At 54.3% G+C, this 20037-nt stretch overlaps 1 protein-coding gene across 1 annotated transcript; it reads right to left on the reverse strand.

Moving 5' to 3' along the window:
* Positions 1 to 62: 62 nt before the first annotated feature.
* CCDC63 (coiled-coil domain containing 63) lies at positions 63 to 5204 on the reverse strand. Its single transcript, XM_068654052.1, has 9 exons — positions 4896 to 5204; positions 3723 to 3842; positions 3089 to 3270; positions 2582 to 2763; positions 1899 to 2119; positions 1400 to 1474; positions 906 to 1098; positions 403 to 600; positions 63 to 210 (listed from the first exon to the last, which is right to left on the reverse strand). The coding sequence occupies exons 1-9, from the start codon at positions 5046 to 5048 to the stop codon at positions 95 to 97; spliced, it is 1440 nt and encodes a 479-aa protein (XP_068510153.1). The 5' UTR covers positions 5049 to 5204; the 3' UTR covers positions 63 to 94.
* Between the last annotated feature and the right edge of the window lie 14833 nt (positions 5205 to 20037).

Here is a 20037-nt window from a genome sequence, read left to right on the forward strand (position 1 = left end):
AGGGGACGGCAGCCATTGCTGGGACAGGACAGACACTGCACAGGCACAGAGTTTGGGGACAAGACTCTTTATTTACTCCAGCACCACCGGGCTCTCACGCCTGGAGGTCGTTTCTCGCCCTCTTGCCCGTGCTGCTGGCACTGCCCCGCTCCCTCTCGCAGCTCTGGAGAACCAGCTCACGCAGCTGCGCGTGGTCCAGCGGCGCCTCAACTGCTCGAGAAAATGGCCGCCCTCCTCACGCACCGCCCTGCGGCGCTTATATACCTGCCGGGGCGGGGCAGGCCGGCCGCGATTGGTCGGGCGGCACAGGCGCCAGCTGGGATTGGCTGGGCCGCCAGGAGGATGTCACGGATTGGCTGACGGCACGGCCGTAGTCCCTCCTCCCCCGCCCCTCACACTCACAGGCGTCAGTGGCGTCGGCGGCGCCCTCCATGGTGGGGGGCTGCGGGCAGATGCGGGCTGGGTCCATGCCCTGCAGCAGCTCGGTGCCGCCCAGCAGCGGGTTGTTGAAGGTCTGGGACGTCAGCGAGCCGTCAGCCTCCAGATAGAGCAGGATGGACTCCTTCAGCAGGAGCTCGTTGGTCTTCTTCTCCACAAGAGCTGGGAGGGTGTATAGGGAGATGAAGGAGAGCACCAAGAAATGGGGTTCCCTCAGGTGGTGTCACCAGATCCCAAGGCTGGATCCCATCCCCAGAGCCAAGACAAGGGCTTGGGGATGGTTATACAGCCAGGCTGGCTCCTGAATTGGCAGGGAATTTGACATCCCAAATTCACTCTCAGCAGGGGACACGCACACGTGATAGGTCGGGGGGGGGGGGGGGGGGGAAACAGCTGAAAATTGAAAAAATTCAAGGAAAAGTGGACATACAAGGCGCACACTGCACGGCGGGGCAGCCCCAACCCACCAAAAAACTGCATCAGGTTCAGGTCCGTGATCTGCCCGTTATCGCCGAGCTGCTCCTTGATCTTCGTGTCATCGCAATCGATTTCTTTGAACAGGACCTCCATGGCAGATTTGAGCTGGCCCAGGACCTTGCTGCTCTCCTTGCATCTCTCTTCGTACTCGTTGGCTTTCTCAGTCGTTTGGCTTAGCTTGTCCTACCAGCAAAGGCTCTGCTAGGTGTCACGAGAGCCCCCTCCTCTCTCCCACCACCCCAGACACTGGAGGGGCTGTGGGATGCTCCATTGCTGTAGGGGAAAGGCCCCATGAAGGGGATCCCAAGCTCCCTATGCAACACAAATGAGTCCCCAAGCTTTGGAAGACCAGGTCTGACAGGAGCCCTTTTCTCCCCATGCCTCTCCAGCTGTTTCCCAGAGCAGCATTGACAGGACCAGTCCCCCTAGGCCATATGCCAGGACATCCTGCTGTCCTCACAGGGGCAAAACCCAACTGTCCTACCTCCAGCTCCTTCAGGACATGAAGGCTGCTGCTCTCTGCAGTGTCCTGGTCGGTTGTGAAGAGCGTGATTTCGTCCTGTAGAAACACAAGCACACGGAGAGGGTAGGGCTAGTGGCCGACTGCCCAACAGAGGTGCACAACAGGGACTGGAGACCATCCTGAGCCCTGGGAGCAGGGACATCCCACAACAAGCAGAATTTCTTGTTCCAGCCAGCCCTGCACACAGCCAAGGTGGCTCTTGGCTCTCCTGGAGCTCTTTCCTTTTGCAATATTTTTGCTGGGTGCACGGTGGCAGCATTGAGACAGTTTTAGCTCCGAGCAGGCAGCTTTCTGCCTGCTGGAGTTGTATTTTTGGCTACCCTTTGCTTTCTCCTGAGCACACCCGTGTGAGCCAGGCCCTGGTGTGATGCTGGACAAGTAGAGGATGACAAAACCAACCCCAGCCCCAAGTGTTTTCCTAAGCAGGCATGAAGGGCCTCGGAGCAGGACTGGAACAGACCTGCAGGTCCTTGATCCTCTGCTGCAGCTTCTCCATCTCGTTGTTCAGCTCGGTGGCGTAGCTGAAGTAGGCAAAGTTCTTTCCTTCCTTTTCAGTGAACCCGTTCACCAGCTGGTCGATGTCCCCGTTCTCTGCCAGCTCCAGCAGCCGCTTGTAAGCCACCTCCCGGCTCTCGAAGCTCTCTCCTTGCCTCTTCTTTGCCTTCTGGGCTGCCTTCAAGGCTGAGGAGGAGACAGAGAAGCTGAGCCATGCATGACCCCACCGGCAGGGTTTTTGCCTAGGAGTCTGGAGTGGTTTGGCAAGGAGCTTGGGACAAAGGGGAGCAGTGCTGGAGGGGCAACGAGCTCTTCTAATTTCTAATTTCCCCAGGAAATTAAGCAGGGAGCTCATAGTCTGCAAAGGAATGGGGCAAACACAGCACGAACACTCCCTAGGAAGAAAAAAAAAAAAAGACCTAAAGCTGGGGAAAACAAGACAAACAGTGCTCATATATCACTCTTCATCATTTTTACCTCGTTTGGGGCTGGGAGCATTCCCCAGAGCTTCCCTGCCCTGAGGATGGTGAAGAAGGAGGGGAGATGCCTTTGGGCTGCAGCGCTACGAGCTGCTGCAAGCAGCCCCCTTCCACCCTGCAGACCCCTGGTCTGTGGTTTCAGTCACAGGTGGCTTCTCTCCTGTGCTACCTTCTTTCTTTTTGGCCTCTTCCTCCAGTTCAGAGCGATCCGTGAACTTGGCAAGCACGAAGGTCTTCAGCTTGTTCTCCTGGTCGCGGATGCGCTCCCGCTCCTGCATCTCGATGTTGTACTGGACGGTGTCTTTGCTGTGCCTTTCGTTCATGGCTGAAATCCTCGCCAGAGCCTCCACCCTGCACGTGGAGAGCAGCAAGTTACACCGTCAACAGGTGGAAATCACCTGTAAAAGCAGGGGTACAAGGATTTGCATTCCTGACCCAATTTATTGCAGCCGGGTCACTCAGACCGCAGCCGATCGACCTCTGGTTCCCAAGCAGGGGCAGTGCCCCCATCCCAAAAAATTTCTGGGGTAGATGGAATAAACAACACCCTGCCAGTAACAATCTCCCTTCACAGAGACCCCTAGCCCTTAGACAGCTCCAAATCCTAGAGAAGAGCAGCTGTAACCCATCTCCCTTCCCCCTGACACCAGTCACAGAAATTGCCCTGGCCGCGCACCGCTGCTCGTATGCCTGCGTGGACTGCTCCACGGCGGCGTCCATCCTGTTCTTCTGCTGGTCCAGATGCTTACGGAGCTTGGCGTAGAAGTTGTCCAGGATGGCTTTCTGGATCCGAAGGTTTTCGATCTCTTCTCGGAGCCTGTTATTGACGGTCAGGATGGTGTCAAAACGGACGGTGACCTGGGGAGAGGGAAGAAAAAGGTTTGCGGCTGGCGCAGGGCTGGGTCTGTGCTGAAAGACCTTGACCAGGGCTAGGACAGACAGGGCACAAGAGATCTGAAGCAGGCCCTGCATTGTTCTCCTCCCAAGGATGATCTCAGCAGAGAGCTGGAGCTGGCATTGTCCAGGGCAAAGTGGCTCCGGGCAGCTCGGTTTTATCACTAAACAGGTGCAGACCTTTGGGCTTCTTGGCTGGGAACACGTGCTACATTTGGGTCACTGAGCTTGAAGGAGCCTTTGAGATATTCTGGGATTATTCAGGCCAGGGGAAGGAGCCGAGTCCTTCGTACATTTTTGCGTGAACCAAATGCATCTGTACCATTACCCTTCGTCCTGATCAAGAAGCTTTTTGCACGCAGGCCCCAGCACAGCCCCACACGTCGCGTCCAAAGCTTTGCAAAATGTTTGCTTACGTTGTTCAGACGCATCTCCAGGGTCTGGATCTGGTTTTGCAGCCACTTGCTACTGTTTGCTTGCTTCACCTTCGTTGCTATCACGTTTTGCCTCACAATCTTTTTTTGCAGCTCCAGGATCTGCACACACACAGAGAAAATAAATCCATAATCTCCACCCCTGCATTCTGGATTCTTGTCAGGACGCTCAGCCAAAGAAAATACCCTCTGCTGACCTGAGCTACAGCAACCATGTCATTAATGAGCTCACAGTTATGGAAGCATCTCCAGTCCCAAAGGATCCCACTCTGCACATGCAGAAACACAGACTGTGACGAGGAACCACTTTATTCTCATGTCACCAAGGAAATGAAGCTGCCTCCGGAGGGAAATTCAGCGGGTGCTGAACAAGGCACAGCAACACCCCTTGCAGGGTGGAAGAGGCAACGAGGAGAGATTTTTGGTAGTGGTTCCCTGGCTGGCCACACAGCGATCTGTGCAGTCCTCCCTGGGAAGGAGCGGAGGAAAATGTTTGCCAGAACTGGAGGGCTGCCAGCAGAAATAAATCCCCAGGGCGAACGAAGGAGCTGGAGAACAATGAAGCTGGGGGCAGGTGGGAGAGCTGTGACTCAGCCACAAAATCCTGAAGTCCCGAACTGAAAGCTAACCCCGTTGTGGAAAGCTCTGCAGCATCTCCAGCAGCTCTAAATCTGCTTCCCTGGCTTCTGCCATGGGGAACATCCTCAGGGCAGGGGGCTGCAGCAACCTGTCACTTCTGCAGCACTGCATTTTCCCTTGTCCCCCACCCAGTGTTGACCAAACCAAAGCAGGCTGTGCTTTGGAGAAGCTGTAGGGCTTCCCAGATTTTGCTCAACCAACCCATTTTTTTTTTTTTTTTTGCCTCTTTTTCAGGGTCAGAAGAAGTCAAGGGGAAAGCATGGGGGTGTTGTGTGACCATCGGAGGGGAGCTGCAGACACCGGAGGGACAACAAGGACTGGAGCTGGACCTCAGCCTCCCACCAGTGCTGCTGACTCGAACGGGAGCCTGGCTGTATCCACTCGTCTCCTTTGTGCAGGGGCAGCTTTATATTCCAGGGCCTGAATTAAATACTTTGTACAGACTGGAGTAAATTCATTCCAGGGCTCTGCTCTGCTGTATCGTGCTCAGCCAGGGAGCCATCCAGACGCTCTTACCTGGCTGTCCTGCTCAGCTAGCAGGGCTTTTCTGTCTCTGATCAGGCAGTCGTACTGCTCCTTGGTCTGCAAGAGGCACTTGAGCTCCGTCCGATTTCTGTTATCCTGCATCACGTTTCTCAGGGAGTTGATCTGGCTCAGTATTAGCGACATCCCCCTGTGTTCTTCCTTCAGGGACTCTATTTCTTTCCTGCAGAAAAAGGGCGACAAAAGGCATGAAGCACGTCCCTCCTGCAGTGCTGGGGCAGGTCCTCACCCCTCTCAGCCCAGCACCGGGGCCTCCCGGAGATCCCAGAATGAACCCCACGGAGCCCGGTGGGGTTGTGCTCACTCCTGGGCGTGTATTTGCTGCCTCATGTTGGCACCGAAACATTTCCTCTTCTCCGCTGAGATCCGAAACTGCTTCTGCAGTCTGCCAAACTCTGCCTCGACGCGACATTCCCTCTCCTTCACGGTGAAGTCCGAGAGCGTGCGCCTCAACCCGGACCCCCTCAGCTGTTACGGAAAAAGAAAAAATAAAAATAAAATAAAATAAAATAAATAAATCTTGGCCACTGCAGCTTGTCTGGACACAGATTAATGCCACCACACCTCCAGCGGTGTGGCACACCCCTGCTGTTTCCTCCCTAATGTATTCGTTGCCACCCAGAGCCCTGAGCCAGGCGGGCTGTGTGATTATTTCTGATCGTCTTCAGGGCTAAGTCCACTGTGCTTCGGTTTTTACCTTTGAGCTCTTCATTTTTCCCGTCTAACTCCACCGTTCACCCTGCAGATTCCTCGGCACGGGACGAGGGAGCCTTCCTGGGGACCAGCCTGGTTTCAAAGGGGGGAAATGAAATCTGGGGACAGGGACGGTTAGGGTTGGGGTTAGGGTTAGGGTTAGGGTTAGGGTTAGGGTTAGGGCTGCAGTAAAAGAGGGCACAAGGGCTGATCCTGCATCCCTCACCCCCAGCTGTGCCAGACACCCATGGGTGCTCCCCTGTCCCCCCCGATGCTCCACCCGGAGCGGTTGCTGCTCACCGTGCCACAGGGCTCTGCGGTTCCTCTCCGGGGCTAAGACAACATTTGGGGTTTTCCTGGGGAAAATCCCTCACTCCCAGTGGGAAGGATGAGACCCAGCACGGAGCGGGGAGGGCCAGCAGCAGGTCCTGGGCCTCCTGGAACCGGTGTTGGCCTGGTTGCCGTGGCGGCATCGCCGTACCGGAGTGTGGATGGGGATCGCATGGGGACCCCAGCAAGGTGGATGGTTTGGAAACCATCCCTGAAAGCAGCCCTGAGGCATGTGCTCTGCTGTCTTCCTGATTATATGACCACAGCAGGTAGAAACCTTCCTTTACCTGTTCTGTTTCCCTCTGCAGCATTTGATTTTATCCCATAACCTGGGACTTCAAAGCCTTTCGCTCGGACCAGAGGGCAGCACCTGGAGCCTGGCCATCCCCAGCCGTTCCCTGGGCTTTCCTCCTGATTTTGTTTTCCAGTTTTGCTTGGAGAGGCAGCAGCCACCATCTCACCAAGGCAGAGGTACCCCCTGCCAAAAGACCCCAACAAATCCCACTGCCAACACACCTGGGGAAGGACCCCGGGGACACAGCCTTGGGGACAACCCATGCAGGGGACAAATTCAGATTTCATGCCTGCTCCTCTCCCTTCCGTGCAGGGAAGCACACAGCCTGACTCACAAGAGCCATAAAAATCCCTTCCCTATAAGCTGGAGAGCGTGGTCAGCTCCTTCCCAGGGCGGTTGGGTTGCTTGGGGAGGCTCAGGTCCCCGGGCAGCAGCATGAGATGGCACCGGAGGATGCAGCCAGGCATTTCTGCCCTTCATCCCGAAAAATTTGATAAGCTAATGAGCCAGCCACCAAGTTCTGGGCTAATTCACAGACAGGTAGGCTCTGAGGATGTGTTAACTGGACGTTATTTTTACAGAAGAGAGCAAAATGTAAGAAAATGGACCACGCAGTCCTGCAGCTCCCTTCTCTCCAGCTGGCTTCCCTTCACCCTCAGCAGAGCCAAACCTCTGGTTCAGCACAAAGGCAGAGCTGCAGGGGTAGGCATTATTTTCCCAGAAACAACACCTCCGAGTGCCTCAAAAGCTGTCCTAGAGAGCCTGGTTTCCCTTGGCGTGGCCTTCTCCAGCCTCAAAACACGGCCCCAAAACATCATCCATCCTCGTGGTCCTTCTCGATGGACCAATTCTCAATTGTTTAGCCACGAGCGAGTCAGTAAATTAAACTACTGAGGAGGAATCTGATCTGGTAGAGTCTGTATCTGTCACACTGCTTGCAGAAGTGTTCATTTTCCTAAAGGGAACTGTTTTCACCCAAACAATGCTCGCTGTCAGACTCCTCTGTAGGAGCGTGACTTTGGTGTCTGGCCGGACCTCCAGGCTGTGGCTGAGAGGAATGATAATTAGAGCAGGACGAGATCATCCATAGCTTCTGAATTCAACGAACCTCTGTCTTCTGGAAGAAGCCAAAGAAAAGTAACTTTTGGAGCAATTTTCCTTTTAACCCACCTTCCCTGACTTAATCGTTGCATTTAGCATTAACTGACGTGGAGAAATTATTCCTTCAGCTGCAGATTTGGTGTCTCATTAAGCCTGCTGGAGCTGTTTCTGGGGCCGTATTCTCACCTGTGCAGCCAGCGTGAATCCTTTTCCTGATTTCGGTGATATTTACACAGATTTCCCCATTTCACATGGTCCAGGGAAATGGGGGCTGTGGGGGCTGCCGGGCCGGGCTGGTTCTGGTCTGAGCCCACCTGCCTGCGGGCGGCCCTACAAGGCCAGGGAAAATCTGTGGGGTGAGCTGCAGAATCAGGCCCGTATTTTCATGCAAATGTAATATATTCGTGTTACTTAATCCCTATTTATAACAAATCCCGAACTTAATTCCACTTAACCCATCTTCGGTGTTTGACACATGAGATCTGTGAGTCAGAGGGTTATATATGGAACTGTCAAAACTTTCTTACCCCCCCCCCCAAAAAAAAAAAAAAAAAGCCTGTATTAAATCATAAACTCCCAGGGAGGACCAGGAGGATGCTGGCATTGCTAAGGCAGCGCAGGATCTCGGCCTGAAGCCCCATGACAAAACCAGGCTGAACAAGTCCCAAATTCATTCACACAAAGTCCGTTCCTGCCCAAATGTCACGTAGGTAGCGGGACGGGAGGGAGAGGTCCCTGCGCGGGCACACGGCCCCAGGTTTGGAGAGGAATTGGTGTGAAGCGAGGGGAGAGGAGGCTGCACAGCTGGCATCCCTCTCTGCTCGGAGGAAACGGTCACTAGCATTTCCTGCAGATGGGCTTCTTCCGAAGTGCTGACACCAGGCGAAACGCGGCTCCCAGCAGCGAGCCGACTCCCTCGTGACATCCCTCCGTGCTCTTATAGGGTGGTTTTAGGAGCGATTTCCCCACAACTTGACTTTGGGAAAGCAAAGCGCTCTCCCCCCTGCAGGCTCAGCCCCTCCACGAAGCCTAACAGCAGGGATTTGCTTTCGGCGGCCGTGCTGAATCACAGATGGCTCCGGCTGCAGGGGCTGCCGAGCCAAATTGCTGCGCAGGGGCTGCTGCCGCAGGTGGGCAAACACGGAATAAAAACAGCTGCGGACACGCTGCCTGAGCCACCTCTGCAAGCCATGAAAGCCCTAGGAAAATTTCACTGCCCTTGGGTCAAAGCGGCAGCACAGCAAGCGCCCAAATGCTGCGGGAAATTTTAGGTGCAGCAAAGGGAGAGGAGAGGCATCAGGGGGGCAAGGACAGGGCGGTTTGCAGACGCTGCTGTCACTTGGGATCCCGCCTGCCCAGGCCGGTGGGACATTTGGCTACGGCAAACCCTCAGCCTCATAAATTCCCCCCGTGACCTCGCAGGTCTCCCCAGAGAAGTCCATCAGCAGATTTGGAAATCCTCGATGCCAGACCCAGCTGGAGAGCACCAGGAAGATGGGCAGGACATCGCTGCGGGGTCCGAAAGGGAAGCCCCTTCCCTGCCCAGCCCCGTGGCTCTGTGTTAGCTCAGGGCCGAGCCGGGCAGCCTGGGAGCAGGCAGTGGGTACAGCCTGGTTTAGAAGAGCTATTTCCAATTAATCACTGCTGATTACCATCCCGTGCAGTGCTCTGGATCAGGACTAAGAACACGTTATTAGTTGAGCGTGCTCTGGCAGTGGCTTAAGGCGACTGAGGATTGGCCTATATAAGATCACTCAGGGAAACTATTTTGAATTAACATTTAAAGGCAATTAATTAAACTGCTGCTTGGGTGTTCCGCACCATCTGCGTTCGGTTTCTCTTATTTTATTTTATTGTATTTTCAAAATCAAATGACGACTGCTCCATTGCTGGGTAGGGCATGGGCATGGGAGGAAAGGATCTTGGGGGACCCCCAAACCCCAGGAAAAGCAGGACACCAGGGTGAACCTGCCTGGAGGAACCACAGCCCTGCTGCTGCCTGGCATGTTGTTTTATTTGGGACAGTCCCAGACCTTTTTGTCTCCCAGACCTTGGCTTTATGGGAGAGGTTTGAGCACCCCAGGGTGTTCCAACAGCACCCGCAGCACTGGGAAAGAAACTGGGTGCACCGACTGCTCTCCTGACTCAGCGATGTTAAAGCCCATGTAAATAGGTGACAGAATGAGGCATTAGCATGGCCAAAAGGTGGCAAATAACAGGATTATTAGGGCTGCCCCTGCTCAAGCAGGGCACGGTGGCTGCGTGGCAGGAGCAGAAAACCACGGCAAGAGCAGCTGCAGGTCGGTGCTGGGGCCAGGCAGGGCTCCTTCAGCACGAGCCTGGCTGGAGAGAAACCATCCCGGCAGAGCCTCCTGCAGCCTTCTGCTTTGATTTAGGACGTGTCTCCCAGTAATTACCCTGCCTCGGCCCTGCCATTTTTCCGAGGCGATATTTCAGAGCAGGGCACGCTGAGAATAGCCGCTTCCCCAGCCTGCCGCCGGCACCTCAGCCCTTCCCCGAAGGAGGAACAGATTGTTCTGAACACTCTGGTCCATTTGCCATTTATACGAGCTGGCTGGGCTTGCTGTTTATTGCCGCTCACTCAGCAGCTGAGCTTTTGCAAGACGGGAGCCGGCGGCTGCCTCCCCTCCTGCCAGCCCTCGCTCCGTGCCCCCTGTCGCAAGCCCGAGGCTTTTTGAGGGACATGGGCTGGTTTTGGGAACCGGTGGTTGTTACTTAAGAGCTGGTCTAAATTAAAGCTTTATTAAGCAAATCCCAAGGGGTCGGGTTGAATATTTCTCTTAGTGCAAGTCTGGAGTGGCTCCCAAGGAAATGCAGAGGTGATGCTAACGGGAGTGGGGTTATGAGGAGCCCGGCTGGGTTCTGCTCTGTTAGCGCACATCCGTGGGGCTGGTTGAGAAGGAACCTGCACAGCTTGGGGTCGGGTTGGAAGACAGAGCTGGTTTTTCATCCTGTTGCTGTCAGGTTGGGAGACAGAGCTGGTTTCTCACCCTGCTGCTGACAGGGACCTGCCCACGCCTGGGCTGGGTGTGTGGGACCGTCCAGCCCCGTGTGCTCCCTGCTTTCGGAGCAGCCCCTTCCCCAGGAGGGACAGCAGGGTGGCACAGCCAGGGAGGGCTGTGCTGGCCAGGGCACAGGGACACGGGGATGCAGGGACACAGGGACACAGGGACACAAGGACACATTCACCCCAAGCCTGCTCGGGTGGGAGGAGAGGAGCAGGAGGCAGCAGAGCTGCACCAGTTGCTTGGCAACTCCCCTGCAGATCCATCCTGCCAAAAAACCTTTTTTTCCATCACCGATGCCCCATCCTTCAGCCGTCCTTCCAGCTGCACCCGGCTTCCTCGAGCCTCCAAAGTTCCTGGTTAAACCTGGCCTGAAAATCCAGCTCGCTCTGCTGGCACTGCCCAGCACCTGCAGTCTTTGAGGGAAGGCTCCACCGCCAGGCTTCTCCTTCTTCACATCAGAGCTTCCACTTTCCAAAAAGCCTCAGTGCTCCATCAGTGGCCACGCGGATCCATCAGGGGCTGAGAACAAGGGAGAAATGGCAACAGGACAAGTGCAGCCCTCAGAAATAGGGGTGTGCAGCATTTCACCGCCCCCCTCCCGACCCAAGAGGTGCTGATGCTGGCTCAGGACCTGCCCGCCCTGACGCTGTATTTGGGGCGGCTGCACCAGTGCTGGTGTGGAACTGGGGGACCGGGATTTGTTCCTGCTTCACAGGTTTTATCACCCATGAGCAGCAGGAGCCACGGTGGCAGCAGGTCCTGCAGGAGCCCAGGGTCACCGTCACCACCAGGGCAGGCTGAGGCATCCAAAAATTTCATCACCCCCCCCACGCCTCGGCGGTAGCTGTCTCGAGTGGGAGCCGATCGTTCTGCTCGCAGCTAATGGAGGGGTGAGGTTCCTCGAGGAAAACAAAGCGGTCTCAGCCTGACAAAGCTTTGCTCTCCTGGATTTTTTATTTTTTTTTATTTATTTTTTTTCCAGTGGCTGGAATTTTCCTCTTGGCAGCGCTGCCACCAGCCCTTCTCCTCCGGGGCGGGAGGGGAACGCGGCCCGCTGGTTTTACACGCCGAGTTTAGCCGGGGCTAATGATATGCTGGTTGGGTTTCTATAGATTCGCAGGGCATTTCGCAAACAGGAATTAATCCTGACAACGCAGCTGCAAGGAAACGGCGATTTTATTGTTCCCGGTTCAGAGAGGGGGAAACCGAGACGCGGGGCGTGAACGCATTTCACAGGGGTGCAGAGAAAGCAGGCGATGAAGGCAGGGAGCAAACCAGGGTGCCGAAAGCCTTTCCGCTTCTCGCAGCGCCGCAGAGCATCCTTCCCACACAAAGCCGCTCGCTTGCATCATTTTACACCAGCCCGAAATGTAACTGGCTTTTATATTTAGCTACCGGCTCCTGCAAAGGGACATTATATAACAGCCCTCGAGTGTGGCATTTTATAATTTACCAGCTCCACTTGTGCTGCTTCTAGAAACCTGCCTGTGCTCCCCGGCTCTGCTCAGAGCCCTCTCCTGCCTCCCTCGGAGCCAAAAAAATGTTCCAGCAGGCTCCCACCTGCGGCTGTAGGGCCACACGGGACACCAGCCCCCGGCCCCACGAGGCTCGTTGTCTCTCCAGCAATTAGCGCTGTCGCCAGCTCCATTTTCATCACCGAATTCTTGCTCCTGCATGGGTTAGAAGGGAGGTAGCTGGATGCATCCGTGCTGGTGGAAAATCCTCTCTGGGTTGCAAAACCGTCTAATGGGCTCTGAAATCCCTGGGGGGGAGGTTGAGAGCATCCCTACGGGCTCCGCAAGGCATCCTGCAGAGTGCTATGGGAAAAATCAGTGTTCCCAAAGCTGGGCATGTGGGGGTGACCTCCCGGGAAGGAGAGCATCTCATTGAGCCCTAGGAAACAGCAGGAAGGGGACGGTGTGTGACTCAGGGAGGGACGAGGAAATGGCCAGAATGATCAAATCCTGAGCTGGAAACACCTTTTTGCTAAAAATACACATCCAGCCCGTTACGGTGCACGGGGCTGCCTCCAGCCCGGGAGGTTGAGTTTCAGTCACATCACTGAGGATCATCGTCAAGCAGGTGGAAGAGGAGAGCATTAATTAATCACACGCCCAATGGGACGGGCTGGAGAGGACCCAGATGCAGCGAGCGAAGGATTTAAGGCTTCGCTCCGTGCCCCCACAGCCTGAAAGATCCCAGAGCAGGACCATGAAAAGCAGGGAGATGCGTGAGGGACCAGACCCACGGGACAAAACCCACATTAACCAAAGGGCTATAAAAATAAAAGGAAGAAGAGAAGCGAGCTTTTTGGCCCAGCGCATGCGGCACACGAGGACCGGCTGCGTTCCCCTCATCCTGGCCGCTTGCACCCCTGCTCTTTCCAATCCTTCCCAGTGAAATAGCTCAGCAGAGCCATTTCCCCGAGTGAGTCACGGTGCTTCGCCTTTGCACTGGATTTCCTCCCCGCTTCCTCGTGCACGTCTGTGTCTGAGGGGCTGGGGCAGCTCGCTCCGCTGCCTGTGCCTGGGAGGAGGCTGCGGCGCACACCCTGGGTTGTAAACACGCCCGATAAAGATAAATGCACCCCGATGAGGAATGTCAGTGCATTTCTTTCTGGGAGGAGAGCTCCAGGTGAGCATCTCTTCCCCATGGACCGACCCCAAGGACAAGGACATCCAGGGGAGTGCAGGAATGGGGTGGTGGATTTAAGGCTGTCCCTTCGCCTCCTGCTTGGCACCTGCTTCAAGGCACAAAAGGCAGCAGGGGCAGGGCTGTGCATCTTGGTGGTGTGGGGACAGGAGTGAAGATCTTCCACTGAGCAAGCCAAAATCCCCTTCCACTGGCTGCCCAGTTTGGCACAAAGCAAATAAATGTGCTGGGGACGAGGAGGGTGAGCAGCAAGAAGCTTCTTTCTCTGTGCGCCCCACCAGTGGGGACACAGAGCAGGGCCACCAGGCAGCGTGGCTCATGAGGGAAGAGGACACCCAGGTTGGGAGACATTCACCTGAGCAACCCAAATTTAAAAGGTCATGGAAAGAAGAAGAACAGAGGGAATGGTGGCTGCCTGCCTTGCTTGAGCCCGAAACACGTGGGGAAAGCTCTCCGGGTCGCCACGTGCTGTGGCTTTCCTTCCTCGGCCGGGGAAGGGCAGTGACCTTGCCGCCGGCTGCGCCTCCGGCGTGCCAAACTGCGGCCTCAAAAGGGAGAAAAGTCTGGCTGAGAAATGCAGCTTACCTTTTTAGAGAAGAATGGAATCTGCTACGTTTCTGCTGAAACCCTTCCAAAGGGCCAGGTGGGGCTTTTTCTAGAGATGCCTAAATAAAACTGCTTATTTCAAGAAAAAAAGAAAAAGAAAGAAAGAAAGGGGAAAAAAAAAAGCTCTGGCATGAATCCCACACTGAGCAAGACATCTCACTGCAGTTGCACCACAAAAGGCACTTGGTCCCACCAGCACTGCCCTTCGATTGCCTCCAGAAGGCAGGGATCCAAAGCAAAGGGTGAATTTCAGCTGCCCCGAGGCTCTCCGCTGGCCGATATGATACCAAGGGACAAACCCTCAGGAGAAGCAACGTTGGAGGCTGCAGCGTGCGGGTGCGTGGGCTTGGCTGACCCCATGAGGGTTTCTCCACCTCTGTTCTTCTCCAGGAGCTTGTCCAGGAGGTCCACAGAAGCTGTGGTGGTTCGAGTGCCTCCCCCGGATAAAACCTGCAGCCCCCATGAGGAATAAACCCAAACCAACCAAACTCAGAGCCCCGGAGAGCATCCCCTGGAGGGACGTGGCTTTGGGAACAGGATGCGATGATGCATTTGAACCCTAAATGCATCCTCAATCACCCAAAGCTGTTCTGGCTGCAGGGTGGACACTTTCCTCTGCTTTTTTCCTTCTTTTCAATGCAGGAAACAAACTGCCCATGCCCAGAGCCGTTTGTTATAGGGCAGAAGCAAACCTCCAGCCTTAAACCTCACCTCACTACGGCCTCAGCCTGGCCTTGAGCGCAGCGCTGAGCTCCTGCTGCTCACACACACACAGCATGCCCCTAGTGCAAACAAGGCGTCTATTTTTAAAAGGCAAAAACCACGTGGAGCATAAAGCACGGAGGGAAAGAAGGGGAAAAGTGAGCTCCTGAAGGGCCTGGAACAACAGTGGCAACTTTCCAAGTCCCCCCTTTCTCCACGCATTAATTTTTCCGACTCCCCGGTCTCGCTCGCCGCCCCGCAGCCGACGTCTGCACGGAGGCATTTGCGTAAAAGCCCGATTTATTGGCTAACAACCACCATTGTGTACATGACTGTCCGCAGCCCTTGGATTTATCACCTCACCTGAACCCAAACTCGGGTGATTTAGCACCGGAGGAGCCCGGGGGGGGGATCCTGGCTCCACCGCTTTGGGTTTGTGCAGCAGTTTGGTGATGGGATCACAGCTCCCCAGGCTGCAAAGCGAGGTCAAAAATAAAACCATGGCTCAGCTCTACTCCAGTTGAGGATTTCAAATGAATGAAATCAGATGAATACCTACTCCCTCGGACAGATAATTACCATTAATTACCCAGGCTTGAACTGCCCGGGGGTGGGAGATGCTGCGTGGCACCCCAGCAGCCGTCCCGCTGGGCCACTCGGCTGCAGACCTCATCCATCCCCAGTCCCCAGGGATTTTGGCAGCAGAAAGGAAGCCCCAGGACAAGGCAGCCGCTCGCAGTGGTGTGTCCGAGTGGTGTGGACAGACCAGAAGGGCATCCAGGGATCAAAGTTGGCTCCGGCCATGCTTTCCTCCAAATCCTTTTGTGCAGGTTTTAGCGCAACCTTACGTAACAGCAGCCCGGCTCCTGAAAATCTGCCAGCCTCGCTCAAAGCGAGCAGAAAGGAGGAGGTGAGAAGAGAAACAAATAAATAAGCACACGTGGCAGCTGCCTCCCCAGCAGACTCTGCACATAAGCCAGGTGCAGGGCAGCGGGCAGCAGGACTGCTCGGGATGTTCGGGACCATCAGGGGAAACAAAAATCAGGGCAGAAAATGAAGTCAGGTACCCCGGCTGCCCTCAGAATGACTGTCCTTTGTCCTGGGCCTTGGGAGGTTTTGGAGAACCAGCCATTGGGAAGCCTGCAGGCACCTGTGGGGAGGATGTCCCATGTTTTATCTGCATTTCTGAAGCCCCAGGGCAGTCAGGGTACCCGAGACAAGAGGTCTCTTCCTTGCTCCTGCCTCGCATGTTCAGCGATGCGTCGTCCACAGAGGCAAAGCCGACATTTGACCAAGAACAAATCAGCAAAGCCTCTTCTTATTTCCACTTTTCCGCTCCCCTGGCAGCTCTCCTGCTCCTCCTTTCTCATCGGTTTTAATTAGAGAAGCAGCTCATCCATGAAGCCGAGTTCTGCTGGGGTAAAAGCAGGGGAAGCGAAGAATAAAAGCAAACCGTGCTCACCCCACCACGGACCAGCTGACAAAGGGCTGTGAACCCTTTGCGGGCTGTGCAGCTGGATGCCACGTGCGTTTTTCCCTTTCCCCCTCCACGAACGGCTCAGCTGAACCCCACGGAGACCTGCGAGGGCTTCCCAGCTGCTTATGAAACTCAGGCTTTGGTGGAGCGTGGCGGTTCCTGGCCGATGAGGGAAGAAGACAGAGGCTCTGCTCCCTGCCAAAGCAGCGTCAAGCGAGCTGCTGCGGCTGCTCTCCGCTAAAAGTAGGACAAATCCTCCTTCAGCCCCGTTTCGGCTCTTTTTCTGAGCGATGGATGGAGCAGACACCTGCCCAGGGGTGCTCAGTGCGGGTAGGACACGCCGATCGGCTGCTTCCCCGAGTGGTTTTTGTGCCTGGCCCAGGCTGAAATCCAGATTCAGATACAAAACCCCCAGACAGGGTGCGACGTGCTGCGTTGGCTCAATCCAAATGCAGGGAAAATCCGACCGTGGTCTCTGCTACATCAGAATAAAAAGTGACTTAGGACATTTTTATAAGAGAAGGACTTTACCGGCAGCATTTTTGCCACTACGAACCTTCCCAAGCTCACCAGCTGAAGATTTTTCCATCCAGCAATGCCTTTCAGCAGAAACCCATGAAGTATGTCAACTTTGACCAAAAAAAAAAAAAAAAAAAAGAGACGTAGGAGGGGAAGAATGGCAAATCACATTTTTCTCGTGTCAAAATAGCCTGTCTCGAGATTTTCTGAGCAGAATCCTTTCACATGTTTTAACCAAAAAAAAAAAGTGATTTTGACGAACTTGCGATGGACTTGTCATTGTTGCTGACAGGTTCCCTGGGTGGGAGGTGCAGATGGAAACCAGCTGTTGGGAGCGTGAAACGTTTGGTTGGGTGGAAATCAAGGCCTGGGTCCCACGTGCAGGGTGTAGAGGTGATGAGAAGAGAGCGTGAGGAGCTCTCTGGAAGGCATCCTGCTGCTGCCCCTTTGGGCATGGGGCTTCGCACGTGGTGGAGTCCTTGGAGGAGCAGCACAAAGCCCCGAGCTCCTCACCACATCCCGCACGGCGGAGCTGCCTGCCGGCGGTCTGCATGTTTTGGTGCTCAAGGGAGATCGCAGCACGGCGTGTTTGGTAAATAAAACATGACACTAAGAAAATACCTGACTCTGCGTCATCGGCTCCCTGCCGAACAGGGCACGTACCCCTGCGTCTCCAGATCCGCCTCGTGGCTTTGCCCATCTGCTCTTTTATCTCACAAATCGCCGCTGCCTCCCCCAGAACTCTGCAGCGTCTGAGATTTGGGGGTCAGCGAAATATTTTAGCCATCGGAGGCAAGAAGCAGGCGTACAAAGTTTATCTGGATCGCAACGGCCTGATATCTGGACGCACGCAGGAGGAGTTATGAAAACAGTGAAATCGTGGCTGGGCATCTGGTTAGGAAAAATAACATCTGACCCACAAGTCACACCGCCTTTGTTTTTCCAGTGCTGAACAGCCCGTGTAGATCTTTGTCTGAAATGTACACAAACACACCAAATTTCACGGACTTAGCAAATATGTAATCTAAGGAAGGGGAAGCGTGGGCGACTTGCATTTCTTAGGATCCACCTACATAGTGGAATAAAATAAGGAGCTTTATACATTAGCTGTGTATATATATATGTGTATGTGTGTATATATAGGGTATATCCATGTAATGTTACACACGTAGTGTATGTATGTGCATGTATTATGGATAAGTATGTAGAGAATAATAATGAAATGCTCCTTATTTTGCTACTGTATGTAGGTGGGTATTATATATATATCTATATTTTTATACATAGCCAGATTATGAGCAACTGTACAATAAACAAAGTGGCATGCGCAAGAGATAGTGAGGACAACTCAGTGGGGAAAGATATTTTACACCGAGGCTTCCAAGGAATGTTACCCAAGCTGTGATTTATTTGTGGAGTTTCAGGGGGGAGGGAGGAAAAGACACAGAGGTCTCAGAGCTGCGAGCAAGATAAATCGTACATCATCATGTATTTAGCAAACTAGAACACAAACTGTGGAGAAACACAGAAAGGGCGGGGATATGCGAACCAGGAGCTTCAGAATTATCGAACGCTTCGAGCCTGTGCACAGAGTTTAAGGACGAAGGGATTTCCCTGATTGTTCCCCTTCTTGAAATAAATCGTTATTGTGAGCAACACTGGAGCAGAAAATAGTTTCAGGTTATTTATAACACCTTGGCTGTGTCCCCTTTTCTAATCACAGAAGCTGCTGTGGGGCAAGGCTCGTTATTTTCAGCAGAGAAAAATTAGCTTATTAAAACGATAACTCTGCGGTGGCATTTTAACATCTCAGCTTTGTCTCGGAGTTTACTGCTGTTAGGTAAGGGCTCTTATTTTTTGTGTCTACATAGCAAAAATGTAAATGCAAAAGACTGTGTGCAAAAAACAGGCCCCCTCCGAACAGGACACCAAGCACTCACAGCGAGTGCTGGGGCCTGGGCACGGAGCCGCAGGGAGGAGGGTTGGTTATCGAGGTGATGACAGGGCCTTGACAGATCTGCCTTCATCTGTCACTTCCCTCCTTTCCCCTCGGCTATGCCTCTTTTAACGCGAACTGGCGGTGCTTTGGACCTTGCTTGATTTGGTTCATCAAGTGAGATGCATTCCTTGCCCTGACCAGTTTCGTTTGAAGGGCTGGATCCTTCCTTTCAGAAGTACGATGATCCCATGAGGATCCTATAGGAGCAAATGTCCTGGGTGGCATTTTGGAAGGTGCTGAGCTCTCCCCATCCACTGTTTCATTAACAGGAGTAAAGGGGACTCAGCACCCCACAAAAGGTGCTCTGGTCCCCACAGGACTCATCCCTGGAGGGGAGCCAGGGGAGAGGGGGCAACAGCTGAAGGGCATGATAAAATGAAGACATATCCAGCAAGGAAAATAAGGACGGGAAGGTTTCTCGGGAAACACAGGACCAGTTTCCCTTTTTTGAATAATTCAGTTAAATCCAAGAGAATAACTAGCTCTGCAAAAGTTGAAAGGATTTGCAAGAGAAAGAAAGCAAAAGAGCTGAGAGGCCGTTCCCTGGGAAGGTGCAGCACAAAAATAGATGTAAATCTGCAAGTGCTGTCACGTTGAAGTAAATCTGAAGTAACTCTATTGTCTTCAACGGGGTTACTTTGGGCTTACACCAGCGTGACTGAGATTAGCGTTATCAGCTGGGGCGTGCTCATTACGAGAAGCATTGGCTCAGGGAAGTGGAGCATTTTGAAGCTTCGTTTTGCGGCGCATAAAACCCCTGAGTTTCAGATAGTGTCTGGCCATATGTCCTCTTATCTCCTCCCTCCCGCCAGACCGAAGGTGTGCTGAGACGGCGACTCCTTCGTGTTATCGCCCTCGGGGACCTGAACTCTGCTCTGGCGCCGCCACGGCAGCCAGCGGTTATGGATGTTATCCAGCTGTCACCGTGAGGCACGGTGGCAGCAATCGGCACAGGGAGGGGAGAAGAGGTTGACGCAGCCATCCCCGCCATTTAAAGAGGGAGGAAATAAAGCCATTAAATAGTCATCCATCAGAGATGCGACCCAAACAGGGGGAAAGGCCCGCACAGCCCATCTCCTTCCCAGATGCAATCTAATTTACAAGAGGAACCTCATTTAATTGCTTGTGGCCAAGCCTGTGCTATACTCAGGACAAAATAATAACAGAAACGTGAAACAAAATGGCCAGATGCTTTTGAAGGAGCCTGCCAATTTCTCTGGTGAGGCTCCTTATGGATTTCCAGGTGCTATACAGTTGCCCTTTGGAGCTATGTGGGGAGAGGCGTGTGTCTGAGGTTACACAGAGCTGCACCCGCTGGGGAAGATGCCAGCTGCTGGCGTGTTTTGGGTGACATTCATCCTATTTTAGGGCAGGGAAGCGGCTGGTCTGTGGCAGGCACCTGCACTCCTCATGGGTCACGGGCACGTGGCGCCATGAGGCAGCAGCCCTGACAGGAGACACACCCCAACCTCCCTCCATCGGGACACACACAGAACAGCCTGCAGCTCCCAAACACGGCCCGGTTCCAACAAACCGAGGCCGGGGCGGTCACGGTGTCCCCCATAACACCGGGGACCGGGCTGCCACCCCGCACTATTTCCCCTCCCGCTCGGCGGAAGGATCCAGCGAAGGTGGCCTCGGAGCCGCAGCGCGCGCCCCGCCTCCGCCGCGCTCTTCCCGCCCGGCCTATAAAGGGCTTCCGGTGAGGCGCC

The sequence above is a fragment of the Anas acuta genome, chromosome 17 (genome assembly GCF_963932015.1).
Source record: "Anas acuta chromosome 17, bAnaAcu1.1, whole genome shotgun sequence".
In the NCBI taxonomy this organism is placed as follows: Eukaryota; Metazoa; Chordata; class Aves; order Anseriformes; family Anatidae; genus Anas; species Anas acuta.

What these genes read in the sequence shown, in the direction of transcription:
- CCDC63 (XM_068654052.1), bottom strand. Translation starts at nt 5,048, where the DNA reads ATGTCGCTAATACTGAGCCAGATCAACTCCCTGAGAAACGTGATGCAG. An exon ending in ACGCAGGCATACGAGCAGCG is followed by an intron (nt 2,764 to 3,088) that starts GTGCGCGGCCAG and finishes CTCCACGTGCAG; the next exon opens with GGTGGAGGCTCTGGCGAGGA. An exon ending in CGCCGACGCCACTGACGCCT is followed by an intron (nt 211 to 402) that starts GTGAGTGTGAGG and finishes TTTCTCGAGCAG; the next exon opens with TTGAGGCGCCGCTGGACCAC.